The sequence below is a fragment of the Aphis gossypii genome, chromosome 3 (assembly GCF_020184175.1).
Source record: "Aphis gossypii isolate Hap1 chromosome 3, ASM2018417v2, whole genome shotgun sequence".
NCBI lineage: Eukaryota > Metazoa > Arthropoda > Insecta > Hemiptera > Aphididae > Aphis > Aphis gossypii.
In genome coordinates, this window is record NC_065532.1 from 26,713,898 (window position 1) to 26,738,571 (window position 24,674).

The following is a 24,674-nucleotide window of genomic DNA, read 5'->3' on the forward strand; positions in this document are numbered from 1 at the left end:
TACTTGAGTACTTATAATAAACGCATTTCCCAGTCGTAATATTATTATGTAACGTTTAGCACGGGAAAAATGTCATTATATGGGATATATAAAAAATATACGACTAAGTACTCGTATATTTATATTATGTATTGTGTATATTATGTAAAACATAATCTTCTACCAACAACGATTGCAATCAGACTGTGAAATGTGAACATAAATATTTTGTGATGTTGTGGTGGTATAAACTGTGAATTAATTATATTGTATGCGTGCATTATATTTTTAAACGTATAAATTATACACAGAAAAATCGAAAAAAATAACTATCCCTCTGAGATTTTTCAAAGCAATGCGTATACATTAAAAAAGACTAAACTGTTCTCTCTGGGGGCCTCGTATCTTGTATAAAATGTTTTAGAAGATTATTGTTTATAAATGAATAATATTTTGTAATAATAATAGGAAACACTATAAAAACATTTTAATTTCTGTAGTATATTATATATTAATGTAAAATGGAGTACGTCGTTGATATGTAGTTATGTAGTTTGTAATTTAGATAGCTCCATATTGTATTTTACTCGATATCTCGTATATAGTTTATTGTATTTTATATTTTTGCTACACATTTATCACAAATAAAAACTATTACTTTGTTGGGGTATTCTTTAATATTTTCATAGATTAGAGTGTATAGTATAATATAATCCAATGATTTAAAACTTTTCTCTCTATAATCGTCTAGATAATAATTTAATTCTGATCATTGAGTCTGCACCCCATAATATTCCGAATAAAAGTGGTTGATTTGTGTACTAATCAAAATAACTGTAATTGAAGACATAGTATGATGATGCACATCCCGTTAGGGTTGAGAACGAAATCAATTTTGTAAGCATTTAACGTGGAACAAGGGCCACGCGACAATTAAGTAGCTTAACATTTGAGACGAGTTTGTTTCGCGGTCGAAGAGTTAAAGTTTGTATTTTGTTACATAAATCTTCTTAGGATCAGGTTTGACGTTTCGCGATCAATGTTATTCATGCCATTCAGCTGATTGTATGGCGATTGTCGCAACTCGTGAATGAATGTTGTTGGTAAACCACTCTATGGATTAATCATCGAAATTTATTATTCTTCAGTAACAATTTATTTGCATTTTTCTCATTGGTCCTCTTCGTCCTCCAATCGTATAAATCAGATTAAAATCAGATTTTTTCAAAACGAAATGTAGAGACGGAAACTGCTAGTTGTTTATTAAAATACTTATTCGTTATAAGATTGTTTTTAAGTAGCACGTTTATATTTTGTGGTTTATTTTGTATTTTTGAAAGAATTTAATTTTTCCATTTATTATTTAAGAATTAAAAATATTATAGTCTTATAAAAAATGTTAAAAAAATGCTATTGAATTCTCAGCTAGCTAGTCTTTTGGATTTTGCTAAAGTCAAGTATATTGAACACAGTGTTTTTTAAACTTCAGAAAAACATTTTTATTTTTTTTTGTCTTGAAACCTAATCCAAATTTTTTTCAAATATTGTATTAATCGATAATAGGTGTTATAATGTTATCTGTTCTTAAAATTAACCATTAAAACAATGTATATATATAATATACATATATGTAAATAGTTAATAGAGGTACATATTAAAAAAAATTGTCATATTAAAATGCAACGACTTGCATTAATAGTGTGTATATTTTTGATCAAATGGCATAATGCGTTGTTAGTTTTATTAAAAAATGGTAATTTAACTTTTATCTATATCTCTTTAGGTATCTTGTATATGTTGCATTCAAATGCATGTAGAAATAGAATAGATAGGTATTTTATTTTTACAGCGACGTGCATGTATTCCATAAATGTTCTTCTTTAAATATTTACAGAAGTTATTTAAGTATAAATTGTCAACTATTTCGCTGTTTAAATGCGTTTAATAACCAAAAAAGTATTTTTCATTGTATTTTTCTTTTTAATGATGTAATATTATGGCTATGAATATAGGTTATGTGCTTAACAAAAATATAAGAATGATCGTTATTCAAGATGTAACGGCTGTAACGAATACGACATACTAATACTGACGACGCGCCGCCCAACAACAAATAATAAAACCAAAAGGCCCCAGAACTAGTATCCGCCGCCGATAGAGCGCGGTAATACACCTTCCATGTTTGCGGCCCAATACCGAACGCATTGCCCAGCTAATAAAATAACCTTTCCGCGACACACGAACCCGGAGGACAGAGACTATATAAGGGACCTCCGCAATCACCACAATCGAACAGTGCGCTTTGGCCACCTGGTCAGATTAGTGACTGGCTAGTGTGAAAGTGTTTCTCGGCCACCTTCGGGAAGGCTAGAATCACGGACGCACTCGGCCTACGCTAGTCGGACCATTTCCCATACAACCACCGCCGTCGATAGGACCGTCGCCGTTTTCGGCTACCCGTACCGTCGGGAAGGCTAAAACGTGCCAGTTACCGTCATCCGTAGGACCGCCGCCGTTCTCGGCTACCCGTACCGTCGGGAAGGCTAGAACGTGCCCACACGCTGACGTTACCACCGCCGTCAATAGGACCGCCGCCGTTCTTGGCTACCCGTACCGTCGAGAAGGCTAGAACGTGCCTAACCCTACAATTAAAATAAAATCGCCACCAATCTCGGCTAGTTGTACACGCGAATATTAAACGGGCAGAGCGTATGAAATAAACATCGCCGCCGTTATACATATCGTACACTATCATACACGCCGCCGTAATAGTCACCGTACACTATCATACACGCCGCCGTAATAGTCACCGTACACTATCATACACGCAGCCGTAATAGTCACCGTACACTATCATACACGCCGCCGTCACCGTACACTATCATACACGCCGCCGTAATAGTCACCGTACACTATCATACACGCCGCCGTAATAGTCACCGTACACTATCATACACGCCGCCGTAATAGTCACCGTACACTATCATACACGCCGCCGTAATCTGCGAGACAAATATATATAACATTGCCGTCGCCGATAACGTAATTGCCACCACCCGTATTATTACGGAATCCCAGTCTCGATTTTAATTACGGTGCAATATTATTTTGCCGCGGTAAGCCAATAGGGAAACACACACGCGTTAGTCATTTAACAAATAAAACTGTAAGTATTTCAAACGTTATAATTGTGAATGGGAAAATCGCGAAGTCATATTATATTCAACAACGTATAATTACCGTATGATTATACGCAAAATCTATGTGTTATGTATGTTATATATGTAATTTGTAAATATTCAAAGGAAATACTGTTAAATAAAAAATTCTCATCATAAACTATTAATAATATCATTTATATTTGTACGAGAAAAAGATATCAAAATATCGACCGTTACAATTGGCGCCCAACAAGTTGGACTCGAAATCCACGACGCCGAAAATAAGATTTCGTGCTCTCTAAAAAAAAAAAAAACAATATATATTTTATAAATTTTACATAATTACTACATCGTTTAAATATTATAAAAATGCCGCGAAAAAAGAAGAATGAAGACTTAAATGAGGAGTGGGAAAGAAGATTTATAGAAATCGAAACGCAAATAAAAGAACAAACAAAAAAATCGAAAAACAAAAGAAGGAAATTCAAAATATCAAAGAAGAGCATAAAGAAGAAATTCAAAACTTAAAATTACAGTGGGAAGAAATACATAATAAAAAAATACAAGAAACAGAAGAAAAATACCAATCAGTAATCGAAGAAATGGAGAACCGATACGTAACCACATTCAGAAATCTGGGAGACAGCTACCAGCAGAATACTCATATAAAAAAGAGGAAATCTGCAGGGGACCAATAACGGACATTACGAAACCGTTATTTTTTGGCAACCGAAGAGACATGCACCCCATAGATTTTTTAAATAGACTCGATGAATATTTTACATTAAAACAAATTACACATGCGGATGAGAAACTAATTATTGCTGGGGACTGCTTGAAAGCTACGGCGAGCAACTGGTTCTCAACAATAAGGTTTCAAGTAACAAACTTGCAAGAGTTCCAAGACACATTTAAGGATGAATATTGGTCACGGGACATACAGATGCAAACATGGAGCCAATGTCTTAGTGTAAAACAAATACCAAATGATACTAACTATCGAGAACATTTTTCCTACTGGGCAACAAAATTAAGACACCTAGAAGTGCCAAGATTAGCTGAACAAGAAATCGTAAGTAATATTGCCAGTCATTACCCGGGATACCTACGGGCAATACTAATTTCGTTACCAGAGTGTACCATACTAAACGCAATGAAGATATTGGTACTGAAGAACACCGGCGAACTACGGTTCGGGAGAACAGTAATAGTAGTTATGAAAATCGACAACCCCAAAACAGGGAGAATAACAATAACAACCAAAATAGGACTAGAGAAGAAACTCCACGGAGGGAAAGCAACTGGCGACAAACAGGTCGAATTAACCAACCAAGAGAATACCAAGTCACTAGAAACAACCAGGAGAACAACAGGGACACCAATCAACAATGGAGAGACAGACAGGCAATCAATCAAATCAGTGCCACTGAAGATGAGCAGAGAGACATAAACAATCAGGACCAAGTCAGCCATGCCGTTAATAATATACAAGCAAACCTGGGATCAGTAAGCCCATACTTGAAATGTGTCATTGAAGGAGAACCGATAGAAGCACTGATAGATACCGGGGCTACAATTAGTGTTATCAATAAGGAGTTGGCAGACCAAATAATCAGAACTAATGTTGAAATACCAGTGTTACCAATCAGCAGTGTACAAATCAGCAACGCAGTAGGACGAAAAATTTGTAAAGTTTCAAAACAACTGTTTTGTAGCTGCGATATAGGGGACCGACAAATTTTCATTAATTTTATACAAGTAGAGAATTTGAATGAACGTGCTATCATCGGTGCAGATGTATTAAACCAGTACAACACACACATAAATTTCACAGATAAAACTATCAAGTGGTTAATTAGAGGAGAACAAAGGACCACACCATTTTCAGAAAATCATTCACCAGAAAAAAATCAGATTACAAATATAGAAATTATCGAAGAACCAGCAGTAAACGTAACACTGAACACCAAAGAAGAGGAAGTGTTTAAGCAACTATTACAAGAATATCAGCACATATTTTCAGACAATCCGGGACTAATACGAGACTACGAGTGTCAAATCAAAGTGAGTCCGGGGGAGCCAGTGTACCAGCGGCCGTATCCTATACCGATATCCCGATTGAGTAAGATAGACAAAGAGATACAAAGAATGCTAGATCTTGGTATTATAGAGAAATCCGACTCGCCATGGTCGTCACCCATCATTGGAATAGAAAAAAAAAATGGGGAGATCAGACTTTGTCTTGACGCGAGAAAGATAAATAAAAGAATAATACCAGACAGGGAATGTCCCATGAATATGGAAGAAATCTTGTTGAAGTTTCAAGGAGCCAAATACCTTAGCACAATCGATTTGACCTCGGGATATTGGCAGTGTCAACTTAAGAAGGAAAGTCGGGCCATAACAGCTTTTTTGCATAGGGGACGAAATTACCAATTTAAAGTACTTCCATTTGGACTAGTAAATTCCGTGGCAGAATTCCAAAAGATCTTGGATCAGGTCTTAGGACCAGAAATTTTGGAGTTCACGGCAACATATGTGGATGATATACATATTACTTCTACAACCTTTGAAGAACATATGCACCATTTGAGGACTATATTTAACCAATTCAAAAAACACAATGTAACGGTAAATATACACAAATCCCAGTTTTTACAAAAAAAAATTATTTTCCTTGGACACGTCATATCAGAGGAAGGCATCAGTATGGATCCTGAAAAAATAAAAACAATACAAGAATTTCCGGCACCAAGAAACCAGAAGCAAATACGCGCCTTTTTGGTTTTATTAACTTCTATCGGAAGTATATTCGTGACCTATCGTCATATACTGAAAAACTTAGCCAACTGACCAAGAAGAATCAGGTCTGGACGTGGAGTCAGGAACATCAGGTTGTATTTGACAAAATTAAGCAATGCTTCTTAGAGGATATCATCATTAAATATCCAAATTTTACTGAACCATTTTATATGGCTACCGATGCGTCTAGTACGCACATAGGAGCTGAGCTATACCAAATAGATAAAGATGGACAACACAGGACTATAGGATTCACCAGTAGAACTCTACAAGAGGTAGAGCGGAGATACTACACAACGGAAAGGGAACTTTTAGCCATAGTATTCGGATGTAAGAAATATAGACATTACATATTAGGACATACCACGTACTTATTAACTGACCATCAAGCCTTAACATTCCTTAATACATGCCGATTGTTGAATACTCGACTCATGAGATGGGCGATACAAATACAAGAATTCAACCTCAATATACAATTTGTAGCAGGAAAAAATAATGTCGGGGCTGACACATTAACAAGATATGTGCAAGCAGTAGAAAATAAAGTACCGACTCACCAGCAAATATTTATCAACCAATTAATAGTGGACCAGTACAGCAAAGAGTTTATTCAGAAGCTGCAACAATTACCGAAATTACAACAAGAAGACAAGAAGATACAGCGCATCATATATCGTCTACACGAAAACCCACAAATACCGTATACCATACACCAACAATTACTATTCTACATCGATAAGCAAGGGAAAAGTCGATTGATGATACCAGACCAACTCGCAGTAGCGCTGATCAAGGAAACACATGAACGATATGGGCATAGCGGTGCAACCAAAATATATCAAATACTTAAATCGGATTGTCAACTCAGCCATATGCACAAGACAATTAAACGAATAACGCAATCATGCGACATATGCCAGAAAAGCAAAATATTCAATCAATTGGCTAGGGGACCAATGAAAACAAATATTCCCACAGAACCACGAGAAATGGTATCACTTGACCTAATTGGGCCGTTACCCACAGGACAGTTGGGAGCAAAATACATATTGGTTATGATGGATGTATTTTCGAAATATATTCAGGTATACCCACTGAGAAAGGCGAAGGCAGAGACTATACTAAATAAGATTGAGAAGCAATACATACCTCAATGTGGAATATTTCAAAAAATTCTGACCGATAATGGAACACAGTTCCATAGCCGGGCATGGGCAAAAGGTATGGCCAAACTTGGAGTCAAAATCATTAGAACCACGACCTACAACCCCGAAGGTAACCCGGTAGAGAGGGCCAATAGGGAGATCGGGAGAATATTGAGAACGTACTGCCACAAAAAACACCAACTGGGTGAACTACTTGAAGAAAATTGAATTCTGGATCAATAACACTACGCACACTACCACCGGATACACACCTAGAGAACTGATGGGCATACCTAAACAAACACTAACACTGGGGGCGCTAATAAATTTTCCCACGAATATTCCGGAGGTCGAAACGAAGATCATGATAAAAACAGCCAGGGCTCGGATGAAGAAAGTGTCACAACAAAGAAACCAGAACATGGATCAAGGGAAAAAATTCATAAAATATCAAGTGAACCAACAGGTGCTGGTACGTGAACACAGACTATCTTCAGCTGAGGATAAAGAAATTAGGAAACTATTCCTATTATATCGAGGACCATATTATATCAAGGAGGTGAGAGAGAATAACACCATAGTGGTTCAGGAAGGACAGAACATGGTGACATACAACGTCAGAAATGTCCGGCCATACAAGCAATAATTAAAGTTGTCATTATTAAAAAAAAAAAAAAAAAAAAAAAAAAAAAAATTTTTTTTATGTGTTAATGTTGTGATTGTACATGTTTGGTGATGGAGACCATTATAAAAGTATATAGATATAAATAATAAATGTTTATAGTTAGGATAACGCTAAAATGACCGAATATCGGCGAATCATCTCCGATCTGTTTGGGGAAGATGGTTTTAGTGAAGATGAACAGACCATCAGGGAACAACAAGCGCTGAAGAAGAGATTGAAAGACGCATTTGGGAGTGACAGTGAGTCCGAAGAGAGGACAGAGCGATGGGACGACACCAGTGTAAGTGGGAACGAAGACAACCACGAAACTGATGCCCTTGAACTGGCACACAGCGACATCGACGATGAACCGGTTCAATTACAAGTTGGAAAGATCGAACCAATCTCGCAGGATGACCGAAGACTCGCAAAAGAATTTGCGCAATTTCAACGGCAAATGGCTGCCCGCATCAACAAGCAACGATATAATGGGGAAGTTAACCAATATGGATTGGAGGTGTTTCAGCAAGCCGAAGAGATGTTGCGAAAAAGAAACCTTATCGAAGCTACAATTGCCTCAATACGAGTGGAACCGACGGCGACCAGTAACCCATCAGCAATGACCAAGGACAATGATCAGGCAGAAATCATCCCAAAACCGACCCGGGCGGAACGACGAGCCGCAGCCAAACGCGCCTGGTATAAACGAAAGAGATAGTCTTTTATAAGTTAATAGTTGTATCATAGAGATAATAGTTTGTAAGTCAATAGTTGTAATAGCTGTACCATGTATATAATGTAAATAGTTTTTTTTTTTTTCTTTTCTTTTCTCTCTTCAAGAGAAAAAAAATACATAAAAAAAAAAAAAAGGGGACAATGTAACGAATACGACATACTAATACTGACGACGCGCCGCCCAACAACAAATAATAAAACCAAAAGGCCCCAGAACTAGTATCCGCCGCCGATAGAGCGCGGTAATACACCTTCCATGTTTGCGGCCCAATACCGAACGCATTGCCCAGCTAATAAAATAACCTTTCCGCGACACACGAACCCGGAGGACAGAGACTATATAAGGGACCTCCGCAATCACCACAATCGAACAGTGCGCTTTGGCCACCTGGTCAGATTAGTGACTGGCTAGTGTGAAAGTGTTTCTCGGCCACCTTCGGGAAGGCTAGAATCACGGACGCACTCGGCCTACGCTAGTCGGACCATTTCCCATACACCACCGCCGTCGATAGGACCGTCGCCGTTTTCGGCTACCCGTACCGTCGGGAAGGCTAAAACGTGCCAGTTACCGTCATCCGTAGGACCGCCGCCGTTCTCGGCTACCCGTACCGTCGGGAAGGCTAGAACGTGCCCACACGCTGACGTTACCACCGCCGTCAATAGGACCGCCGCCGTTCTTGGCTACCCGTACCGTCGAGAAGGCTAGAACGTGCCTAACCCTACAATTAAAATAAAATCGCCACCAATCTCGGCTAGTTGTACACGCGAATATTAAACGGGCAGAGCGTATGAAATAAACATCGCCGCCGTTATACATATCGTACACTATCATACACGCCGCCGTAATAGTCACCGTACACTATCATACACGCCGCCGTAATAGTCACCGTACACTATCATACACGCAGCCGTAATAGTCACCGTACACTATCATACACGCCGCCGTCACCGTACACTATCATACACGCCGCCGTAATAGTCACCGTACACTATCATACACGCCGCCGTAATAGTCACCGTACACTATCATACACGCCGCCGTAATAGTCACCGTACACTATCATACACGCCGCCGTAATCTGCGAGACAAATATAATATAACATTGCCGTCGCCGATAACGTAATTGCCACCACCCGTATTATTACGGAATCCCAGTCTCGATTTTAATTACGGTGCAATATTATTTTGCCGCGGTAAGCCAATAGGGAAACACACACGCGTTAGTCATTTAACAAATAAAACTGTAAGTATTTCAAACGTTATAATTGTGAATGGGAAAATCGCGAAGTCATATTATATTCAACAACGTATAATTACCGTATGATTATACGCAAAATCTATGTGTTATGTATGTTATATATGTAATTTGTAAATATTCAAAGGAAATACTGTTAAATAAAAAAATTCTCATCATAAACTATTAATAATATCATTTATATTTGTACGAGAAAAAGATATCAAAATATCGACCGTTACACGGCTACATAGTTAGAGTTGCTTTACTAAGAGTATACTTTATTTATTGGGTAACGACGAATCGTGTTAAATATTAATTAAATATACTAACAAAATTTTGCAAAAAAATTAATGTCACTAATTAAATTTTTTTTTCATATTTTATTGTATCTTGTCATTTTCATAAAATTTATTATACATAATATATATCTAGAGGTTTTGAATATAATAAAAAATGATAACAATGTTATTTCTGCTTGTATAAATATATTATCTACAATACTATGTGTAGTTGGTATTAACGTGTTGATCATGGATGAAGTAAGACTAAAAAGAATCATGCGGTGCACGTAAAATCACATTGGATACGATGTTTGTTGTACATGACCGATGACTGGACGTTGAAGGGCAAAATATGATGACAGAGGGAAGGGAAAGGGTTAGGCTTACTGAATAGACCAGCATGGTAGTACCTCGCACTTAATAGGAAAATCTCGACCTCGATGCCATGAGTTGAAAGTAGTCCTCGTGGGTTGAATAGAATTTATTTTCCTGACTAGAATTCCATTCCCGGAGGTATATATTGTATAGGATCGTGAGGTTGCGGGAAATAGGTCTCGCAGCCGATTTCGTCATCGTCTATGGTTTCCACCCACCGGATGAAATTATTGTGGCTGACCCTCCCCGCGCCACCTATACTGCACTATCAAACCCTCGTACTGTTTTGGCCTGAACATTTTGCAATAGTGGCGATATTATAATAATAATAATCGCCGAGTACATGTTTACGTAAAGGTCTCGACAAAAGCTTTATTGTTTCGCCATCGGCAATGGTATCTATAACGTGTGTACACTGTACAATCCTCTATAGATTCTCGGCTACTCGTCTTTCTCCTCTCGTGTCCGGTTTACTTTTCCAGCCATATCGCACCCATACCCGACCATAATCATAACCGTTGTTCGAGCACTAAGGTTTTTCGCTTATTTTTCACCTATCTACCTATTGCGGCGATAACGGTAGACGAACAGATAAATAAGTAGGTTTAGAGGGGTAGTCGAACATTTTTTTATGAAACTTCCAATTTAGCTTTATTTTATTAGCAATCTGATTGAATAATGATTACTTTATCTGAAACGCGCGTTTCCTTTTTATAAAAATTTCGTAAGAAAACAATCCAAGCTGACTGACTTTGTGTGACTTTTTGTTTATAATTTAACTCTAAGAACTAAAAAATTAAAATAATTCTATGGTTTTAACTTTGTTGTCGAGTATTATTAGACTTTGTATCGAAAAGGGTATACAGTCAACGTGATTCATATTAACTATAGTTTTTTTATTAAAAGTATTTTTAATCTCAGTGAAACAATAAATTTTGGGTCTTACAATTAAGTGATATATTTGAAAAAAAATTCTTTGTATATTATTAGATTTTGTAGCTTTAAAATGCTTTGAACTTCAAAATTTATGTGGGACTTCTAATTGTTAATTGTACGTAACTGGTACTTTGTTAAAAGTATATAATTTTCAGTACTTTTAAAAATCGTTGGTAAAAACTAAAAATAATAATTTTTAAATCATGAGAATATTCATTTAATATATTCAAATAATTTTGACAAAATCAATATTTTATTTTAATTTAATTGAAAAAGACATATCCACGAGCTCTTGAAATTTGCACCAAATATTTATATTATCGTACCTTGTCTTAGACATGATATATTATATACTTTGATTTTTAAACTATTAATGGACATTTAAAATTTTGGATTTTTTTAGTTTTATTTTTGATTTATGTTAGTAGTTAGTACCTACTATTTAAACGAAATTAATTTATTGAAAATTAATTACAAGGACCTTTGCAAGTTTTTACAGCTATCGAGAAGTATTCAAAATAAATAATAGTGAAATTTTTTTTATTAATCATTTAATGCTTAATTTATCATTTTATTTATTCGATAAACATATCAAAATGTTTAAATAAATGTTAAGGTATTTATATGCATGTTAAACTTTTTTAATATTTTTATTTATTTATTTTTTTTTTGGTATACATATTGATTCACATGTTTTTTAGTCAAAACGCTTGTTTGTTTTTACAAGACTTCTCATAAGTTGATTTTACAACATTTTTAAAGCACTGAAAATATATGTTAGGTATATACAATTTTATTTTTATAGATGGATATTTAAAGTTAATTTTTTTACAAAATTTGACATTTAAAGGAAAAATAACGATTTTATTTATTATGCTGTATTTTAATGAATAGAAAGCTTTTTGCTATCATTTATGTTATTATTTTGTACGAATAATAAAATTTTTAAAGAATTTTCATCATTCTACACTTTTTACGGCATGTGGTAATAATTAATAACACTAATTGAATGATAAAATATAATAGTTATACCTAATAATAATTATTTATTATTATTATATACCCATAATATATGCGGATTTTTCGGTAAAAAATAGTTTGACATGCCAAATTACTGATAGAAAATTTAATTATTTCAATTAAACATATTAGGGTGACTAGAATTATCGTTGGTACTTGTAATATTCGATTAACTTTATTAATAGATTTATTGACATTGATTTAGTATAAAATGTATAGCTAATACTTTGGTAAATACTCGAATTATAGAGTATTCAATTATATATACCATATAATACATTATGAATTGGAATTGAATTTTATGTTAGAACATTAATTTGTATAATAATACGAAATATATTAAGTTTTTGATTTGTCAAAACTACGGGATTTAAGGATTTAAAATACAACAATTGATATGAATGTACTCTAAGTTATGGTTAAAAATATTTTACTCTCCGTATCTTTATTTAACTAGTGAGTTACCATAAAATATATAGAACTATGCTTACCTACTGTCTGCTGAACAATAACAATTTTAAATTGAGTGCTAAAATTTTCCGGATGTACCAGTATTATATAGGAAAACGTCTATAATTATCTATAATCATAACTAAATAAAATAATAAATCATTTTATAGTCATGAATATTGTTAAATCTAGTTCTCTTCATCTGTTAAAATTTATGGACCATAATATGTCAAGCCTAATTGGACAGCGATGAAACCCCACGAGGTTTCAACTCCATTAACTGTTTGTGAACTCTTCTTCTCTAGGGTAAAAGACATTTTGAAAGTTTTATTAAAAACGGACCATTGCTGTGCTGTGGGTTTCTAACAATTGTATTATGACCGAGAAATATGATACTTTAATGAATAAAATTATATTTTCAAATTTAAATTACTACATTATATGACTGGATAATTAAGCAGTTAGTAGCTAGTATACATAAATACATATTGTAAACATGTTGAACAAATGACTATTATCAAACTCAAAATACCAAACTTTTGTATGCTAAATAAGTTAGTATTACATAATATATATATACATATATAAATAAATAAATTACGAAAATAGAAAAATTAAGTATAAGTTATGATAGTGGAAATTACAATAACTATAGTATATTATAATCTACCGTGAAAATAATTAAGTATGGACGATTGACAGCTAGGACGTAGGGGTTATATTAATTCATATTAGTGTTTTTACTGTGCTTATTTTATTGGTTTCTACTATAATTCTATAATTTGATAACCGCATTTGAATATGTGTCTTTCGGAGTTATTTGAATTACACATTCATCGAAAAAAAATATATATTAATTTATAATTAAAATGTGTTGGTTGATGAGACTAAGAATTCACAGGAAGTGGTATAATATGCGTTTAAGAATCTCATTAGATAAAAACTTTTACAAAGATCGAAAATGTGCGAATTGCTACTAAATTATACTTAGAGGCACGCCATCAAGAGAGTATTATTTGAAGTAAATTTAGTTGGATCATGTCTGAGAAGGACTAAAAAAGTGATTTCCAAATATTTAAGTTATTCACACTTATAGTACTGTATCACTCTCGTTTTTCATCTCAAATGAAAATGACACGCATAAAACATTCAAATTTCATATGTTTGTATGTCTCAAGCCGCGAATCAACTTTAACATTTTAAAAAAGCATTGCATGTCGGGTGGCAAAATATTGTTTTATGTCAAACAGTCACAAATCAACGGAATCGTTGGTTTCTTGTAGTATGATGGAGTGACAAAAATATTTGTAGAACGCGATCAAAAAAGTAATGTGGCAATATTTTCAATGGAACCAATAACAGGTTTAAGGATTGGTACTCGGAATATTGGCATGCCAGAATTTGTTATGTTTTAAAATCTTTTTTGCCGGCATGATTATTTTTAAAAATTATGTAACATGCTTGTTTTACCATTATGTCAAACAAATTAAATAAATAAAATCACTAAATAGAAATAGAAATATTATTTTAGCTATGTGAAAAGAGTTTTTTATAAGAAAACAATTTTCTATGTAATTTATATTTTATTATTCATATTATATATAATTTTCTTTAATCCGATTTTGTAATACAAACATTTATAAATGCTTTATGTATACGGGAAAACAGTGCTCAAAGTCAAGTGCATAGCATTATCATAGTTTTTAATAAATTAGTTCTTATGAACATTTTAATGTTAAATATTAATAAAATTTACATAGAATTAGTGCAGAATATATGTATATAAACTTAATTTAGAATATTGTTAATTGGTTTTATTACAAACGTCAAGGCTTTTTTTTTTTTTTGAAAAATTTACATTTGTTGAATTTTAACTGACTCTTTTAAACTTATAAGTATACAACTAAAACGTCTGAGAAATATGAATAATTTAATAAGAAATCAAATGTTACTTGATCATAAAATACGTAATAATTTTTATTTTAGCTGTTTAAAAATGTTAATTTTATAATTTGAAACTCTAAGATTAGTACAGTTAAGTTGAATAGTAGATGCTGAAATTAATTTGTTTCTTAGTTTGATTGAATACTTAAAAAAAAGATAGAAGAATTATGAATCTTGTGTACAATCCAAAGTATCTTATATACTGATTAAAATAAGATAATATAAATTAAATTTTGAATGTATCACTAAATTTTGGTTTGGTTGACCAAACCAAACCACTACAAACTGTATACCAGGTTACTTTATTAGAAACCACAAATATCTGGTTAAAGAATTTAATTACTTACAGAAAACCTAAATTAAGAAGTTGAAAAATTGGTAAATGTACATATACGTATACTAATTATTTATGTTATATAAAGCCATATTATATTCTTATGATTAGTGTTATCCGATAACCAAATGGTCCTTTAATTTACCACAGAGTTTTATATTGGAATACGAATTTTATTGATACAATAATTATAACTGACTAATTGAATGCATAATAATAAGGAACATTGGATATAAATAAAGTGTTATCTATGAATATAACAGCCAATATATATTTTTCATTGGGTTTGGACTGGTGTTTATTGTTCCATACAAAATTAACTTTAAATTCTTGAAAATTATTTGTTGATTCTAAGCATAAATCTCCAAATATTTAAACAAAATTGAAGAACCATCTTTATGGAGATTAATTAAGAAGTCATGTATAGGACTTATAAAATTAGTTGTGCGTAGAAAAAATGTAATGAAATAAAAAAAAATAAAATATGAGAAAATCTGCCCCGCTGAGTACTACACTTATTGATTAAATTCGATGGATAATTCGAATTTTTCTGCTGTCTACTACTTGTTTAGTAATGTGAAATATTGAAATTCTATCAAAATGTTTTATAATATAATGTAAGCTTTAGTTGTCATCAGAAATGAAACAAAATTATGCTCGTTTTTTTTTATTACCTATGTCTACTATGTTTTTTATTATTTTATAATTATTATTTAACGCGTATTATATCGATTTACTGGATTTATACAAAGGAATATCACCTTCTCTACCACCAAAATCGCCATCACAACAACAAAAACAATAATAAGAACAATTATAAATATATAAATATATATACTTATTTACACATTTTTTAAATTTATACTATTGCCACCGAGACTAACATTTAGCCATTCATTTACACCATTTTTCTCTTTTCTACCGATTATCATATTTACTGTTGTATTGAACCGACATAGTTGTTTGTCGCCTCATTTAAATGAACGTGTTATGTGTCCTTATACCCTCTCCTGTAAATAATTTATTTGCAGTCACCAAATTTTCACCTTTCTAAAGTGACACGGGGCCAGAAAATCACAAAATACGTTTAATATGCGGAAGGGTCAATCACGGACGAAATATATGATGTATGTATATATAATTTTATATGCCTAGATTGACGGTTGTCAAGATCAAAATCGGTGTTGTTAGTGTAAATCAAAATACTGAATATAAAATATTTTGTTACGATTATAGTTGTAGGTCATAGTATGGTGTTTATAGAATTATCAATAATTTCATTAATACATCTATTAATGCCGAGTTCTTATTTCGTAGTACTTTGTGTACTTTATGATTTATGTTCATCGTTTGAAAATTAAATACTAGATAAAAATATTTATTAGGGGTTTGCAGTGCAGGATATTTAAAAATCAAGTATTTGAAAAGAATCGAAAATAGTAGAATGAGTAAAATGTATAAAGAGTATGTATTCATTAAGTATTCTTTATCATTATATTGTATCTACTATGTATATTTGACAAATATGTCTTGTATTATAGTTTCAAAAACAATTGAATATACATATATACAATGAATACAGTATATTTTATCACATATTGTAATAGTAGTTTAATGCGTTCGATCAAAATGTATTTCGAATACATTATTATCATTTCTGGAAATGTACAATATAATATATGATATCGCGTTTAACATCAAGTTTTATTCATAGGTATTTTAAACATATTTTTCAGTGTGGAGGGCTTGGCTTTACTTTTAAGTCATGCGTGTTTTATATACACTTTTTTATGCTTCAGTAATATTTTTTTTATAGTGTTGAAAACCCTTTTTGTAGTATAGGAAGGAAGGATGTTCGAGTATATATATATATTTACTTTGTAGGTAGTCTAAGCAATCGATCAGAAATAATGTCACGCGTAGATTGCACTTTCGAGATCCGGTCTTAATTTTCCGCAAGAAAACCCATATTTTACCTATATTCTGTAAATTGTTTTCATACCAATTACCAACTATTGGCAGCATGTTGTAATATTATGTTATATCGCTTGAATGTAAAACATACGCAATACTGAATCTCTCAATATGACATTAAGATTTATTATCGTTTCACCGCTGTTATATGACTTAGAGTTATATGTATAATAATAAGCCATTAACAGATATTGTTTACTCTGTTATACAACATAAATATACACACTATACTACACACATCATATAGAATGTTAATATTTTCGCTGCAGCATTAAATTTGTATGCATAATATTCCATAATTGTGATATTGTCTATTGCTAGGCGCATTGTGGTATAGGTAATTTTGATACAATAAAGTCAATATATAAAACTGTAACTAACTCGTGAATTTCAAATTGTGCAACAACGGAAAACTGCTATTTTGTTTACACCACAATATTAATGTAGTTTTCATTATGTATTCATAATTTATTGATTATTAAGAAAGCCATTTTAATGTTCAATGAATTGTAATGTAATGGAAAAAAAATAAGTCGATTAATGGTTTTAGATTTCCCATTTTGTTAGTCTTATCTACTGTCAAAAAAAAAAGAAAAAATCTTATTTTATTCGTTTTAAATATGAGTATTATTTTGTTATGATTCGGTGTGTATTCAACTGGAGAGAGGATAAACGTATCGCATTACAAACAAAAATACTACTTGTAATAACGCTACTGTTTTGTATACCTAATCGTAGTCGGATAACTATGTCAACGAGACGAGAAATTTCCGCGTCTTATACGTTATGGGTTCTACCATATTCGTTTGTTTATAAGGCGTTAGACATTCTGTCTTTGTTCAACATACGCACATTATTTATATAAATGGCGTGGTGGGCACCTAAGAAAATGTAAAAAAAAAAAAAACCCGTCATGAAGTCTTATCGTTATTGTGGCCCATTTTCAATCGAACACAAAGCTTCAGTGAATAAATATATGTTAACGTGAATGCGTGTATATTGATGAAACAATGTGTCAGCTTTATAGTAGGTGTATATACTATATATATATATTATATTATAAATACGTATATGTCAATGTGTGTGTAGGTAAACGATGGGACGGATTTTCATCGACTGCCGAAAATATATTATAATATATTGAATTCGATTTGTGAAGTTAACATGTGTGAGACTCTCGAACGGATAAACACAACCGTTCACTTAAATTCTGCTCTACCTCTCGTTGCTCTTCCCACGTACTTATGCCGAAACCTCTCCCGTCATCGTATCTCTTTCCTCGCATGTTTGTCTAGTCGTTTTTTTGCTTATTATATAAGCAAATACGTTAACAAGTTAACGGAATATGTCAGGTCAGGCGTTTTAATTATGTTATGTCTGCAGAGGGCGAATTGGTGGAGCGTGTTTGCGGAGGGAAGAGGTGACCTTTTAAAACTCTGCACGCTTTCAGTGATGCATGTATTTATTACTTTTATTATTATTATTACTATTATTATTGCTGTTGTTGTTGTTTTTACGATACCAGGGATGCTTTTCGTAAATCGCGTTCGTGTAATTACCATAATAACTTAAACATATTATATGATATCACAACTGCGAAACTCGTCGCTGGTTTAATTTTGTATACGACGTGTGGGTTAACTTACAGATCTCTCGAACTAGACGGCTCGTTGTCTTCATGGTCTTCCGACGATATGGCGATAGTCGTATCCAGTCCCTGTTGTTGGGCAGCTGTCATCGCCTAGAATCATGTACCACGAAATGTTTTAATATTTTACAGACACACATAATAATACACAGTCGAAGTAGAATAGTTAGGTATATTTCAAGTATTAAGTATGAGTTATTAATTTGTAACACATTGTTTGGTTTTTATAGTGTTCATTCGTGTATTTCTACAATCCTATTATTTCATTTTTGCTTCAGTAAATTTCGTACATATATTAAAATTTATAGTGGTTTAAAACTACCGCTTCGTTTCCACTATCATACACGAATACAATAAATAATACTTATAGGTTTTTTAAGGAGTTGAGTTTTTTTTTTTTTTTTTTTGGTCGAACCTTTAAATTTTAGTTTAGTACTTATGCGCGCATATAAATTAATAATTATTTATTTGTATTAATTTTATCAAGTCACGCCCAACCCTTTGAAAGGATCATTTCATTCGATTGTTCGTATCCTAGTGGTTGATTTTTCATCCCCTTTTCATAAAAAATATAAGTTATAGAATGAATAACACTCGATGATAAATCACTTCTCAATGTCGGTTAAATGTTGTATAATATACACTACCTTCCCTTATACATAACGTCAACAAATCGTTGTGTCGGACAAAACATGCGGCTTTTGTGATAGGGTTCTGTCAATAAAACCGGAAATGTCACAAATAAAATTTCACTGAAATCAATAAAAAGTTTCGTTTGAAAATATGTTTGGCAACATAAGAAATTAAAAAATTATCATTTATCAATTTTATCACTAAAAATTATAAATTATTAGTGATGTTGAACAAAGAACATCACTAAGAAAATTACTACGTATATAAGTTTAACAATAATTTTTATTATTTAGTTATAAATCAAAGTACACGCGATTTTTACAGTTGACTATTCAGAAAGTATTTATTTGTTAAGTCTTTAGAAATAATTTCTTTTATAATTTTACAATTTGTATAGAATTATTTATATTAATAGATACTCTAATTTTATTAAGCTCGTATTGAATATATCATTAATATTTACTATTCAGTTATACAATTAATCTAATAATTGATTACCTCTAATCAAAGTTATAATAATTAATAAACTGTGTTACATTAGTTATTATATTCTATGTGTTATGTAGCTTTTTAATTACGTTATAATACAAGTTATTATAAAGATAGATTAATTTATGTTTATAAGTCTACAAGACGGCGTTCCGTGTATGCATTATTACTACATTGGTGCGTAGAAAACGAAAATCATTCGTAAATAACACAATATGGTAAACCTATTGGTTTGTCCATTAATTGATAATATTATCTATGACAACCTATACTGTCATGTAATTATTTTAAATTTAATGTATTTTTTAAAGCTTTTGAGGTTTTATTATTCTATACAATTTCTATTAAAAAATTTAAACAAAATCGCTATTCATGTTTTAAAATCAATATAATAAATTATTTAAATATTGTGTTAATATTTATTTAGTCACATTAAGTCTATATAATACATAATATGTACTTAAAAATGTATTTATATTCCTATAGAATGTTTAAATTATATTTGATACATAAATATTATCATAATATAATTTTGAAAACTTTTATTAGATACTTTTTTTTTGTAAGCCAGTTTTTAATGCAGGAAAAAGGTTAATATTTATAAAAGAAAATTACATTTCACATTAAACGCTTTGTTTGAAATTTTTTACTTAGATTTTTGTTATTACATATGAGTACACAACTACACAGGTTAAGACGAAATATTCTAAAGTTATTATATTATATTATATATTATAATAAAAAATGTTACTTACTGTTATTGTTAGTGCGTTAACGTGTATCGGTAATAATGTTGGTAGTTTCTAAGCAACATAATATATATATACTTGTAAACTTTACGATTGTGTATAAATCAGTTTTGAAGTTTAAATATACGTTAAAAATTTATATTTTAATACGTCATTTTAGATTCTAGGTAGGTACTGGGTTTTTTTTTATAGATAAATATATAATGGTTAAAAATTATATTATTCAAATAAGTTATTCGTGTATAAATTAAAAAAAAAAAACTTGGGTTTTTATTAAATTATAGTAACTTATATTGTATTTAAATACAATGAGTTAAAAATAAGATTCGTCACAATAGTTCTATAAACACATTAACAGTATGAACAGTATGGAGTAAATATTATCTAAATCAGTTTATATAATACAAATATATTTATATTTATTCGTGTAGTAATTAGTAACATAATTTATAGTATGTCGTACTTTTTTTTTTATTTAAACATATTAATAATAATAATAATAGAAAAAAATCCTCACAGTAAATGTATACTTTTTTTTTTTTCAAAGATCGTTAAAATTTGTATTATGTATTATGTATTTGATTTATTGTGTTATAAATCATAACGTCTTTGAAGTTTGAGTATTAAGTTCGAGAAAGCTTTAGTCGTGATTTCGTTTTCTGTATATTTCTACAAAACCGAGAGACATAAAAGTTTTTAACTATTAAATTTACAAAACGTGCATACTACATAAGGGACTGAGAAAAAGTATGTTCATTTATTATCCTCTTACGTTCACCTAGTCATCGCCAAAAAGGGTGATAGTTAGAATGAAAAGTCTAACAATCAAAAATTTTATATATGTCCCTTTGGTATTAGGTCATTGGTGTGGTTTGTATACTCATCCTTATTTCACGATAAGTGTTTTTTTTTTTTAGTTTCTCAGTTAAAAATATTCAAGTAGTATTGGTGAATTATTTGATAACTCTTATTTACGTGGGTATAGTTAAAATATGTATGCATACAAATTAAAAACTGCATAAGTATTCTATGTACGAACCCCAGGCTAAAATCATATTATTATTAAACATGCACATACAAATATTTTCATATCTTGTTTATTTCTTTTTTAAAAGTTGTTTTATAAATATTTTTAAAATATGAAATAAAAATTAATCAATAGTAAACGGTTTAAAAATACGCGTATATCTAGTTCTTTTATTTTTACGTTTTATTCTTAGATTAAAACCTGTTATGAATAATTTAGTGTAATTTACATTAACAAATCGTATTTTTATAAATTATTCGTATATTTTGTATTTTTAAATATATATATCTAGTTCACAAAATTTAAGTAAGTATAAGTACATACTTATATAGTAGTTTAATTAGTATAAAAATTATGTGTCTTATGTTTGTATAAGTTATGTAAAAATATTTTAATGTAATTTATAATTTGTATAAATGGTTTAGTATTATTTAATTATTTTAAATAAATAGTTTATAACTTTTTTGAAACGATTAAATAAACAAGGAAGGTCATAAACAATTATTACATTATATTACGTAGGTCACAGAGGTTAGAATAGCTTTAGTTGTCCCCAATTATGTCATTGCTGTACACTTATACAAAATTGTAGGACTTTTGTCTTTGTTCATTTCAGTAATTTATTTTGTTGTTGCATTAATATTTTTCAACTTTAATTTATTCATATAATTGTTCCAGAATTGTTTGTATTTTGGTAAAATTGTATGGTGCATAACTGATACAATTATTTAAGTATACTTATCACGATTTTTATTTTTTAAGTTCAGTAGTTTAAACAAGGCAATTTCACAGACGTTTTGGGCTTAGAGTTACCCAATATTCTGTACAAAGGTGTGTTCATAATATGAATTTATAATACCTCTACGACAGTCTATAATATTATATTACCATTTACATTGTTGGCATCTCAAAATAAATATAAATGTATTTTAACAAAGGCTGAAGAAATTGATGCCTTGTTCAAAATATTCCTTATCAAACTTTTCAAGTTATTTAGAATTTTGTTCTTTGATTTTATACAATATATATTAATTGATTAATGGAAATTAATTTTTTTTTTTCATGGAATTGTTTGAGTAATTTAAATTGAACTTAGGTGTATAATAAGTCTTTTTCATAAATGTTATTTTATAAAAAAGATTTAATCTATATAGTTTAATGGTATTTTATTGAACGTGCATTTCAATTAATATTATTGTTTATTTATTACTTTTTTTTTCGAGGACTAGTTTTTCGACATAATTTTTCTCATCAAATTTAACGTTTCACGATGTCATTGATTATTTTAAATTATTAATATTTCAATATTATTTAATAACAATTAATTGTAAAATCGTATTATAGTAATTTGTTTGAAAAATGTATTGTTTTTGAAATCTTACAAGTTTTTATAAATATTTAATTTAAAGCATTAGTTTAGGTTTGCAGAAAAATAATAGACACTTTAATACAATTACATGTGACGTTGTAAGTAAATTTAATTTATTTACGTTTGTTTTGTACATTTGAATATTATTTTGTATTTAAAAGTTTAAATGTTTTGATACTTTCTAACTCATTTTATTAAAAAATATAGATTATTTTATTGAAGTCATTTATTGGTATATCACTTATTTTCATATGTGTATCGAGTACATGTAGGAAATGTAGAATCGACTTTGTTGAAGTTTATATTTTGAATAACGTAATAAAATGTACGATTATGCGAGTTTGTTTTGTGTGTTACTCTCTGGCATAACATTATATAATTTGATCATCCGTTAAGGATCGAATAGAAGCAATTATCATTGAGAATAGCTATACCGCGACGTGTAAAAAAATGGTCTATTGAAGGTTAGAGAATTCTACACTGGCTATTATCATACTGTGTACCAGCATTTCATGAACTACAAAGTACAGACGTCTGATAAATGTTGAAATTATATTAATTGCGCGTTTTTGTATTTTTTTGAACATATTCAGTTTGCTATTTGAACTGAAAACGTGTTATTGTACGTTAATTATATTTTTTTCTGCATATTTATATGATTAATATCACTCGATGGTAGGTAAGCCGCAGTTAAATTATTTCGAATTACAAAATTCGATTCGAAGTTGTTCACTCTTACGAATGCTGCTGCACTTGATATACATTTTTATTTCTACGTGATGAAACGTTAAAACTTAAAATCCACCCATGAAAGAGAGTAAATTAATATTCGTCTTTATATGCGGCAAATAGATTTTAAGTAGTTAAAATCGAACAATAGTATACATTAAATTTAATGAAAATCAATTTCTTAAAAATTGGTATATACTTGCTGAGATTGTGTTTTATAAATTGTTAAATTCTAAAAATAGTTAAATTTTCCAGAACTTTTACCAATCACTCAATATATTTTTATATTAAATAGGTGTTGCCAACCATCAATGGTTTTAAGTTATTATGACAGTCAACATTTACTAAATGCACTCATATGTCAATCTTAACATTTGTACATAATATATTATACTACACATGCAAACGGAGTTTCTCGGTAGCTTGACTAATCGTTTTTGGTTCGTTGCTAATTTACTAACCAATTTATTAACGACTGTTTCCTTTCAATAATTTCCACTGTACGTTCAAAAATATCTCTGAGAAATCTGTGTTTGATTTAGATTTTTTTTGTATATACTACCAAATTAACAAATTGAAATTATTTCTTTATTAATAATTATTTGTTAGTTAAAATATATTTGTTCTTAATGTTCCTATTTTGAGACAATGCATTACTCATAAGGCCATAATTAATAAACAATATACGTTATATTTATGTATATTACACGTATAAGAAATGATTCTACATTTATCATATATGATTTGAAGAGTACTCTTATATTTTTAAATTATAACCGTATGTTATAATTGTTATTATATTTATCTTATCTATTAATTTTAATAGAGAAAATAACTAATGTTTTAAAGTTTTAGTTTGATTTAATTTGTATCTATACACCATTTTAAATTATGTTAATATTAATTTATCCAAACATTTTGTAAATTTTGTTTTAAATTTCAAAGAAACGATTTATTTGTTCGCAAAGTAGTCGAACAATTTATATTAA

At 30.7% G+C, this 24,674-nt stretch overlaps 2 protein-coding genes across 4 annotated transcripts in view; one reads left to right on the forward strand and one right to left on the reverse strand.

Moving 5' to 3' along the window:
- Positions 1–24,674, forward strand: part of LOC114125221 (14 kDa phosphohistidine phosphatase) — a 167,695-nt gene that overhangs the window by 26,463 nt on the left and 116,558 nt on the right. The gene's annotated exons all lie outside the window — the stretch shown is intronic.
- The window catches only part of LOC114125203 (arrestin homolog), a 104,083-nt gene that overhangs the window by 21,627 nt on the left and 57,782 nt on the right, over positions 1–24,674 (reverse strand). For both annotated transcript variants that reach the window (XM_027988749.2, XM_050203436.1), the window contains exon 2: positions 18,688–18,782. In XM_027988749.2, the coding sequence (XP_027844550.1) occupies positions 18,688–18,779 (92 nt within the window). In that variant the 5' untranslated portion in view covers positions 18,780–18,782. The remainder of the gene's footprint in view (positions 1–18,687; positions 18,783–24,674) is intronic.